The 10,968-nt window shown below is 41.4% G+C and overlaps 1 protein-coding gene across 1 annotated transcript in view; it reads left to right on the top strand.

Moving 5' to 3' along the window:
- Window positions 1-10,968, top strand: part of LOC122562469 (leucine-rich repeat-containing protein 43-like) — a 46,403-nt gene that overhangs the window by 29,853 nt on the left and 5,582 nt on the right. The window contains exons 6-8 of the mRNA XM_043715309.1: window positions 8,607-8,746; window positions 9,424-9,504; window positions 9,901-10,125. Coding sequence (XP_043571244.1) covers window positions 8,607-8,746; window positions 9,424-9,504; window positions 9,901-10,125 — 446 coding nt within the window. The remainder of the gene's footprint in view (window positions 1-8,606; window positions 8,747-9,423; window positions 9,505-9,900; window positions 10,126-10,968) is intronic.

The following is a 10,968-nucleotide window of genomic DNA, read 5'->3' on the forward strand; positions in this document are numbered from 1 at the left end:
CGGTACGTGTATGGAATGAGCTGCCAGAGGACATGGTGGAGGCTGGTACAGTTGCAACATTTAAGAGGCATTTGGATGGGTATATGAATAGGAAGGGTTTGGAGGGATATGGGCCGGTGCTTGCAGGTGGGACTAGATTGGGTTGGGATATCTGGTCGGCATGGACGGGTTGGACCTAAGAGTCTGTTTCCATGCTGTACATCTCTATGACTCTATGACTCTAATTTCTGGCTTCCTATGATTCTATTTTCTCGAAACAAAAGGTCAATCTAAACGTTGTGACCAATAGCCCTAATTCCAGGCCAGCATTTATTTCCCAACCCTTAACCACACTCAGAGGGTGCTTAAGAGTCAACCACATTGTTGTAGCACTGGAATCACATGTAGGCCAGACCAGGCAAGGGTAGCACTGGAATCACATGTAGGCCAGACCAGGCAAGGGTAGCAGTTTCCATCCTTAAAGGACATTACTGACCCAGATGCCAACAAACAGCAATGGTTTCATGGTCACCACTGAACTCTTATTTTGAGAATTTTAATTCCACCATCTGCCATGGCGGGATTTGAACCCAGGTCCCAGAACATTACTTGGGTCTCTGGATTAATAGCCCAGTAATAATACCATTCGACCATCACCTCCCTATTATGGTATGTAGAAAAAGGTATTTCCATCATTAAAATGCGTGTCAAATATTTCTTCATTTGTTTACAACATTTGACAAAATTCCCCCGAATTAATTCACATCATCATGTCACTCATGTCTGATGAAACCATTGTGGAAATGAAGCGCAAAAGGAGAGTTGCAAGCTGCCTGTTGATGAAGACAGGAACATTTTCGCCTCTTGAGTATGAAACATTTGAGACTCCTATTGGCTGCCATTGAATCTCAGTTTCCCCACAAAGAAAAATGATCTTGATTGAGATTATGGAACCAAAATCAAAAGTCTTTCGCTCAATTACGAGGGTGTGGTTCTGTTCGCCGAGCTGGAAGTTTTTGTTGCAAACGTTTTGTCCCCTGTCTAGGTGACATCCTCAGTGCTTGGGAGCCTCCTGTGAAGCGCTTCTGTGGTGTTTCCTCCGGCATTTATAGTGCCACTATAAATGCTGGAGGAAACACCACAGAAGCGCTTCACAGGAGGCTCCCAAGCACTGAGGATGTCACCTAGACAGGGGACGAAACGTTTGCAACAAAAACTTCCAGCTCGGCGAACAGAACCACAGCAACGAGCACCCGAGCTACAAATCTTCTCACAAACTTTGAACAATTACGGGGGTTTTAAAAATGCTTCAATGAGCAACAGCTTTCTACTTTGTATCTGAAGTATAAATAATTTCAAAAATGGAAATTTATTAACAATATATCTCTTTCAAAAGACAGTACTAAAGAATGATGACCCAGACAGAAGAGTTGTAATTTGTGTTTACAATGCATCTAGATGGTTAGCTTCTCCCTTTCATTTTCAAATTAATGTTAACATTTTTGTAAAATATTTTCCGTAGGATGTGGAACGTGAAAAGTCCTCCAATGCTAAATTAAGTGAGAAAGACTCACCTTCATCTCAAGCACTCCCTGATACAGTTCTTGATAATACTGGCATTAATAGTGCTCCCAGTGACAATGAGGAAAACTGGCGTGGTAAAATAAACCTTGTTATAATACAGAAAGATTTAATCCATGTCTTGGTGGTCATTTTATTTAAATATTGTACTTTGGTGTTATTTAAGGAATAGTGTCTTCGAAAAGCCAGAAAAGTTATGCATCGCTTGAGTCACTCAGGGAGCTGGCTGCAAATCAGGCAGGACCCTTCCACAACCCCTGCCCCAGTGCCCTGTCAACCCCACCCTGCACTTCTGTAATATTCAGCTTGATGATGAGTCAGCAATCTAATGTGATCACATCATTTTTCCAACATTACAGTAGGTGTGCGGGTGGTGGAATTGGAAGCCAAACTTCATTTTTTAGCAGCAAATGACAAACAATTGACCTTCGTTGAAAATCCAATTCAAACCCAATATTGCCCGCTCCATTCTTTTGTTAGGCACACAAGAAAACCTCTTGCAATAAGTTGCCCCAGTATGAGGCGATGGCACAAAGGCAGATAAAATAGGCCTCCAACTGGGACCATGGCTACTCAAGGCACTGGCATCTCCTGGTGAAGCTGGCGCCTGATGGATGCTATTAGATTTTTGTTTTTAAGGTGCTTTAACAAATAAAGAGAATGAGAGGGCTAGGAGAGGGTCTCTAAATTATTGTTAGTCTGATTCACAGCCTAACCCTCTCCTTCCAGATGTCCAAAATTAAACATCTATTTACTGCTGAGCCCCCACGTTGCCAGGGCTGGTTGGCCTCTGTCCGGTACACTGTCGGATATTTGACTTATGTTGAGATGGTGGGTGCAAGAACAAACAGGCCACTCACTTCCTGTTCCACCTCCCTCACCTGCCAGAAGTTGTAAAATCCAGACCATTGCTGTCACCTTTTAGTACAAAGCTGCAAAGCTTGTTTATAAGGAACTGTCGCATGACAACTGTAGCATATAAACAGTCTGTTCAACCCATCCAATTCACGCCAACATTCAACTCTTCTTGAGTCTCTTTACACCCTGCCATATCCAGTGCTGTCAGCATTCCTCTTTATTCCTTTTCTTGTTATATGTTTATCCAGCTTCACTTTCAATGTAGTAACTTTGTGATGAATTATGTATTTAAATTGACAGAAATTTACAGTGCAGACGGCCATTTGATCCATAGTGTCTGTACTGGCAATGTTACAGATTTTCTTTTCTCAAAAGCCAAGTTATGGTTCAGCCTTTGCATACTCTTGTTTTTTGTTCTATGTGTATTAAAATTTAAGTTAGTTAAAACTCACACAACACCAGGTTATAGTCCAACAGGTTTATTTGGAAGTGTAAGCTTTCAGAGCATGCTCCTTTGTCAGGTAGCCAGCTAAGCTACCTTGGCTTAGGTAGGACCCAAGTTAAAAAGTAGAATCTCAGAAGTAGTAGTCTCAAGTCTGCTACAAGTGCCACATGCTAATCAGATTAGAAATAAAACAATAAGCAGGATTAATGCGCGGCTTGAGAGATGGTGCAGGAGGGAGGGGTTCAGATTTTTGGGACATTGGGACCAGTTCTGGGGGAGGTGGGACTATTACAAACTGGATGGTCTATGCCTGGGCCAGACTGGAACCAATATCCTAGGGGGTGTTTTTGCTAACGCTGTTGGGGAGGGTTTAAACTAATGTGGCAGGGGGATGGGAACCAAATGAGGAGGTTAGTGGACAGTAAGGAGATAGTAACTAAAGCCTGTAAGGAACTAGATAATGAGGTCAGCTTGACTAAGGGAAAGAGTAGGCAGGGAGTGGATGATGAATGCAAAGGGACAGGTGGTCTGAGGTGCATTTGTTTTATTGTGAGAAGTGTAGTAGGTAAGGCAGATGAATTTAGGGCTTGGATTGGTACCTGGGAGTATGATCTTATTGCTATTACTGAGACTTGGTTGAGGGAAGGGTATGATTTGCATATAAATATCCCAGGATATAGATGCTTCAGGCAGGATAGAGTAGGTGGTAAAAAGGGTGGAAGAGTTGCATTACTGTTCAGAGACGATATCACAGCTGTACTGGAGGAGGATACTATGGAGGACTTGAGCAGCGAGGCCATATGGACAGAGCTCAGAAATAGGAACAGAGTTTGTGCCTCCCAACAGTGAGCATGAAATAGAGGTACAAATATGTAGACAGATTATGAAAGGATGTAGGAGTAACAGGATGTGGTGATAGGAGATTTTAATTTTCTCAACATTGACTGGGATTCACTTAGTTATACTACAGGCCTCCCAACAGTGAGCATGAAATAGAGGTACAAATATGTAGACAGATTATGAAAGGATGTAGGAGTAACAGGATGGTGGTGATAGGAGATTTTAATTTTCTCAACATTGACTGGGATTCACTTAGCGTTAGAGGTCTAAATGGAGTAGAATTTGTAAGGAGCATCCAGGAGGGTTTTATAGAGCAGTATGTAAATAGTCCAATTCAGGAAGGGGCCATACTGGACTTGGTGTTGGGGAATGAGCCCGACCATGTGGTTGAAGTTTCAATAGGGGATTACTTTGGGAATAGTGATCACAATTCCATAAGTTTTAGAATATTCATGGACAAAGACAAAGAGTGATCCTAAAGGAAGAGTGCTAAATTGAGGGAAGGCCAACTATAGCAAAATTTGGCAGAAGCCGGGTAATGTGGATTGGGAGCAGCTGTTTGAAGGTAAATTCACATTTGATGTGTGGGAGGCTTTTAAAGAGAGGTTGATTAGAGTGCAAGACAGACATGTCCCTGTGAAAATGAGGGATATAAATGGCAAGATTAGGGAACCATGGATGACAGGTGAAATTGTGAGACTAGCTAAGAGGAAAAAGGAAGCATACATAAGATCTTGGTGCCTGAAAACAGATGATGTTTTGGAAGAATATCAGGAAAATAGGACCAATCTGAAACGAGGAATTAAGAGGGCTAAGACGGGTCACAAAATATCTTCAGCAAACAGGATTAAGGAAAATCCTATAGCCTTTTTTTTATATATAAAGAGCAAGAGGATAACTAGAGAAAGGGTTGGCCCACTCAAGGACAAAGGAGGAAAGTTATGCTGGGATCAGAGAAAATGGTTAAGATTCTTAATGTGTACTGTGCATCAGTATTCACTGAGGAGAGGGACATGACGGATGTTGAAGTTAGGGACAGATGTTTGATTACACTAGGTCAAGTCGGCATAAGGAGGGAGGATGTGTTAGGTACTCTAAAAGGCATTTAGGTGGCCAAGTCCCCAGGTCCGGATGGGATCTATCCCAGGTTACTTAGGAAGCAAGAGAGGAAATAAATGGGTACTTAACAGATATCTTTGCAGCATCCTTGAACATGATCGAGGTCCTGGAGGACTGGAGAAATGATAATTTTGTCCCCTTGTTTAAGAAAAGTGGCAGGGATAATCCATACAATTATAGACTGGTGAACCTGACATCAGTGATAGGGAAGCTGCTGGAGAAGATACTGAGAAATAGGATCTATTTACATTTGGAAGAAAATGGGCTTATCAATGATAGGCAATAAGGTTTTGTATAGGGAAGGTCATGTCTTGCCAAGTTAATAGAATTCTTTGAGGAAGTGACAAAGTTGATTGATGGGGGAAGGGCTATAAATGTCATATACATGGACTTCAGAAAGGTGTTTGATAAAGTTCCCTATGGTAGGCTGATGGAGAAAATGAAGTCGCATGGGGTCCAGGGTGTACTAGCTAGATGGATAGAGAACTGGCTGGGCAGCAGGAGAGAGAGAGAGTAGTAATGGAAGGGAGTTTCTCAAAATGGAGAACTGTCACTAGTGGTGTTCCACAGGGATCTGTGGTGGGACCACTGTTGCCTGTGATATACATAAATGATCTGGAGGAAGGTATAGGTGGTCTGATTAACAAGTTTGCAGATGACACTAAGATTGGTGGAGTAGCAGAAAGTGAAGAGGACTATCAGAGAATGCAGCAAAATATAGATAGATTAGGGAATTGGGCAGAGAAATGGCAGATGGAGTTTCATCTGGGAAAAATGTAAGGTGATGCATTTTGGAAGATCCAATTCAAGAGCGAACTATATGGTAAATGGAAAAGCCCTGGGGAAAATTGATATAAAAAGAGATCTGGGTGTTCAGGTCCATTGTACCCTGAAGGAGGCAATGCAGGTCGATAGAGTGGTCAAGAAGGCATATGGCATGCTTTCCTCCATTGGACGGGATATTGAGTACAAGAATTGGCAGGTCATGTTACAGTTGTGCAGGACATTTGTTCGGCGACATTTGGAATACTGCATACAGTTCTGGTTGCCATATTACCAGAAGAATGTGGATGTTTTGGAGAGGGTGCAGAGGTGGTTCACCAGGATGTTGCCTGGTATGGAGGGCAGTAGCTATGAAGAGAAAAGGATTATTTTCATTAGAAAGATAGAAATTGAGGGGGGAAGCCTGATTGATGTCGACAAAATCATGGGAGGTATAGACTGGGTGGATAGCAAGAAGCTTTTTCCTAGAGTGGGGGACTCAATTATTAGGGGTCATGAGTTCAAGATGAGGGGAAAATGTTTAAGGGTGACATGTATGGGAAGTTCTTTATGCAGAGGCTGGTGGATGCCTGGAAATGTGTTGCCAGTTGGGGTGACAGAAGTGGGCATGATAGTGTCATTTAAGCTGTATCTAGACAGATACATGAATGAGCAGGGAACAGAGGGATACAGATTCTTAGAAAATAGGCGACAGTTTTAGATAGAGGACTCTAGATTGGCGCAGGCTTGGTGGGGAGGGGTGGGGGTGGGGGGGGCGGTGAAGGGCCTGTTCCTGTGCTGTAATTTTCTTTGTTCTTTGTAGAAGAAAGCTAAATTGGGTTCTGACTGAAGTTTTTAAAATCATGAGGGGTTTGGGTAGAAAAAGTGATTCTGCCTGTAAAAGGATCAAGAACAAAAGGGCACAAATTTGAAGTGATTCTTTTAAAAAACCAAATGTGATGTGAGAAAAAAACATTTTTTGCACAACATTATGCACATTATGCACAGAGTGTTGCTGAACAAAGAGACCTTGGAGTGCAGGTTCATAGCTCCTTGAAAGTGGAGTCACAGGTAGATAGGATAGTGAAGAAGGCATTTGGTATGCTTTCCTTTATTGGTCAGAGTATTGGGTACAGGAGTCGGGAGGTCATGTTGCGGCTGTACAGGACATTGGCTAGACCACTGTTGGAATATTCCGTGCAATTCTGGTCTCCTTCCTATTGGAAAGATGTTGTGAAACTTGAAAGGGTTCAGAAAAGATTTACAAGGATGTTGCCAGGCTTGGAGGATTTGAGCTATAGGGAGAGTCTGAACAGGCTGGGGCTGTTTTCCCTGAAGCATTTGAGGCTGAGGGGTGACCTTATAGAATTTTACAAAATTATGAGGGGCAAGGATAGGATAAATAGACAAAGTCTTTTCCCTGGGTTGAGGGAGTCCAGAACTAGAGGGCATAGATTTAGGGTGAGAGGGGAAAGATATAAAAGAGATCTAAGGGGCAACCTTTTCTCTCAGAGGGTGGTACATGTATGGAATGAGCTGCCTGAGGATGTGGTGGAGGCTGGTATACAATTGCAACATTTAAGAGGCATCTGGATGGGTATATGAATAGGAAGGGTTCAGAGGGCTATGGGCCAGGTGTTGGCAGGTGGTCGGCATGAATGGGTTGGACCGAAGAGTCTGTTTCCATGCTGTACATCTCTGTGACTCTATGACTCTATAAGTGGTTTGGGTGTGGAATGTGCAGCCTGAAAGTGAGGTGCAGCCAGGTCCAGTTGACACATTCAAGAGTATATTGGATGGTTGTTTAAATAAAAATCATATGCAAGAGTAAACTGTAGGGCTATGGCATTAATTTGTGATGCTTATTTGGAAGCTGGTGCAGATACATGGGCTGAATGGCCTCTTCTTACATCATTACTTTTCCATGGTTCTGTGAGATGATCCCAGCTGATGGTATTCCGGGACATGTCAGATCCTGGAATGAAATCTGGCTTGACAGATCATATACTTTCTGTTTAGTTAATTGGTGTACACAGTACTCTAGGTATTACAAATGTCTTATATTAGTTCAACATTGCTTTCTTTCTCTTATATTTTTACTAATAAAGCCCAGAAAACTATGGGTTTTATTAATTGCTCATATGCCCAGGTCCTACTCCTCCTCCACCCCCTATAAATTGTACCCCTTATGTTATACTGTGTGTCCATGTTCTTCTTATCGAAAGATAGCACCTCACATTTCTCTGCACTGAACTTCATCTACCCTCCACCTACTCCAACAAATGGTTTCTGCTCTTTCAAAGGTCTACACTTTTTCCTCACAGGTTACAAGTTTCATATTTCCCCAAACTGTGAAATTGTCCCCAATACAAAGGCCTACATCATAACAAATGCCAGGAAAAGCAATTCTTTCCCTGAGAGAACTCCACTGCAAGTTTTTGTCCAGCCTGAAAAATATCCATTAACCATTACACTCTGTTGCCTATCCCTCAGTCAATTTTATATCCATATTGCTACTGCCCCTTTTATAGCATGAGCTATAACCTTTCTCAGAAGTCTGTCGTGTGACAGTATATTGAATATCCATGAACCTCAACAGCGATCCCTCATCAACCCTGTCTGTCATCCTTTCAACAAACTTTCCAGCAAGTTAGTCAAACACAATTTCCCCTTTAGAAGACCATGCTGGCTCTTCCTAAACAATCCAATGCTCTTTCTTTGTGACAATTAACTCTATCTTGATATCATCCAGAATCCCTCCCATCCCATCACATCAATCTATCTTTTTCTATCTATTCTCTTCAAATGTCATCCATTTTTAGTTGTCTACTCTCTTCTGGTATTGAGCTTTACCTTGTAATTTTTCCTTCCTTGTTCATCTCAAATGATGTTGATCTACTGCCAATGGCTGATGCCCAACACTAATTTCTACAATTCTATTGTGCAAGGCGATAGGAAACAAGATTCTACAGAAAGGAAAATGAACCACAATTTTTTTTTAATTGATTTTTTTTCTCTTCAGTATTCCCTCACAAGGTACCTCAAAAACCATGGGGAGATCCTATAGTATACAACTATACCAAGGTTCATACTGTGAAAGACTTGTATGCTCTTAAGCAATTGCTACAAAATGGTCTGACAGTAACTGTAATAGAAGAAAAGGTAGGCTTTTTGATTATCAGCTTATAATTCTGTTATGATCACAAAATTTGGAACATTGTTTTACAATCTATTTTGATTTCTGCAAACATAATCAAAGAGTGAAAAGGCATGGTAGCTCAATATGCACCAAGGTTGATATGAAAGCATGTTGGATAGACATAAAGAGTTTGCAAGATAGAAGTAGATTGAGTGAGTGGAGTCAAAACTGACAGTTGAAGTATAATGCTGGAAAATCAGAAGTTGCTCATTTTAGCAGCAAGAATGAAAATTCTGATTGGTCACAGCATTGCCATAGCGTTGAAGCAGAAGTTGTCCAATCAGAATCTATCAACCTTGTCTGAGAATTAAGATTGACAGTTAATTTCTCCATGCCAGTGGTGGCCCAACCAATCAGCACCCCTTCTCACCCTTTTTGCAAAATGTTCCAAGTCTGTTTCTCATGTTCTAGTTCCGATATGGAACTAGAACATATGGACAAGATGAAAAGCTTCAACTTCTAATCTCCTTTGAACAATATATATTTGTAAAACATTAAAATCTTGTGTTGTTTTCATAACTACTGCATTTCATTCTCTTTAAATATTATGTGTTTGCTTGGTATGCTCTAACACCTCTGACTGAACATTTGTTAAATAATCATTTTATTTTGAGGATTAAAGTCTTGTATATTCTCATAGATCCTGTCATGGCCTATCGAGACAGAAGATGACAAAATCCCAGAAGCTTCCATGAAAGAGAAGGTCCAAGGTCCTGGAAAGGTGGTAGTAATAAATGCAGAAAACTGTAGTATGCACTGCAGAGAAAATTAAAGGGTGCTCTTATACCTCACAGTAGGTGTCATATCTTAGAGAAGATCACCTACTCCTTCAGTCCTTCCCATTAACACATTTTGCTAAAAGTTTTTCTCATTTAGAAATCCTCCAAATATTGGTAAACATTGCTCTTTCATGCCTTTAATTTGGGACACAATATTTAAGTTATTTTGAATGTAGTCAGAGATATCAGTTGCAGACTCACTGGTATCAGATCAATAGGTTTTATGCCAACCTAAAATGGCCAATCATTAAATAGCGAGGTACAAATGTTTTTTGTTTCTTGATGTTTGCAAATATTGATTTAACTATAATGTATCTTTTGCTCTCTGGAGGAATTAGGGAGACAAAGGCAGTGCTAAAAATGCAAAAGGGCAAGACAGCACAAAGGAAAAGAGGAAATCACCTGCTTCATTTCGAAGTGATCCACCCATTCGGAAAATACTAGGAAGTTACCATATGGATTTGTACTCCATTGTAGCAGGAAATCATAACTACCAGACGGTTTGTGATTTAGGAGTTCCCAAGATTGAGGAAAAACTCAAGTCCCCAACACCAGAGATAAAGGTAATCTACAAATATGGACAACTTAAGTAACAGGTAGAACAGGATAGTGAAGAAGGCGTTTGGTACGCTTCCCTTTATTAGTCGGTGCATTGAGTATAGGTGTTGGGAGATCATGTTGCAGCTGTACAGGAAATTGGTTAGGCCACTTTTGGAATATTGCATTCAGTTCTGGTCTCCCTGCTATGGGAAAGATGTTGTTAAACTTAAAAGGGTTCAGAAAAGATATACAGGGATGTTGCTAGGGTTGGAGGGTTTGAGCTATAAGGAGAAGCTGAATAACTTGAGGCTATTTTCCCTGCAATGTCAGAGGTTGAGGGGCGACCTTATAGATGCTTATAAAATCATGAAAGGCATAGGTAAGATAAAATACCAAGGTCTTTTCCCCAGAGTAGGGGAGTCCAAAACTAGAGGACATAGGTTCAAGATGAGAGGGGAAAGATTTTAAAGGGACCTAAGGGGGAACTTTTTTACACAGAGGATGGTGCATGTATGGAATAAGCTGCCATAGAAGGTGGTGGAGGTAAAAACAATGACTGCAGATGCTGGAAACCAGATTCTGGATCAGTGGTGCTGGAAGAGCACAGCAATTCAGGCAGCATCCGAGGACAGGCAAAATCGACGTTTCGGGCAAAAGCCCTTCATCAGGAATAAAGGCAGAGAGCCTGAAGCATGGAGAGATAAGCTAGAGGAGGGTGGGGGTGGGGCCTGGGAGTTGCAATGAGAGAGAGACTCCCTGAGATTCTTGTAGAGAGAAGAGGAAAACTTCTTCAAGGCAGGCATCCTTGCAAGAGGATTCGCAGTAGGGTTAAAATCAACGAGGTAAAAACAATGACTGCAGATGCT

Source organism: Chiloscyllium plagiosum, chromosome 25 (genome assembly GCF_004010195.1).
Source record: "Chiloscyllium plagiosum isolate BGI_BamShark_2017 chromosome 25, ASM401019v2, whole genome shotgun sequence".
Classification (NCBI taxonomy): Eukaryota; Metazoa; Chordata; class Chondrichthyes; order Orectolobiformes; family Hemiscylliidae; genus Chiloscyllium; species Chiloscyllium plagiosum.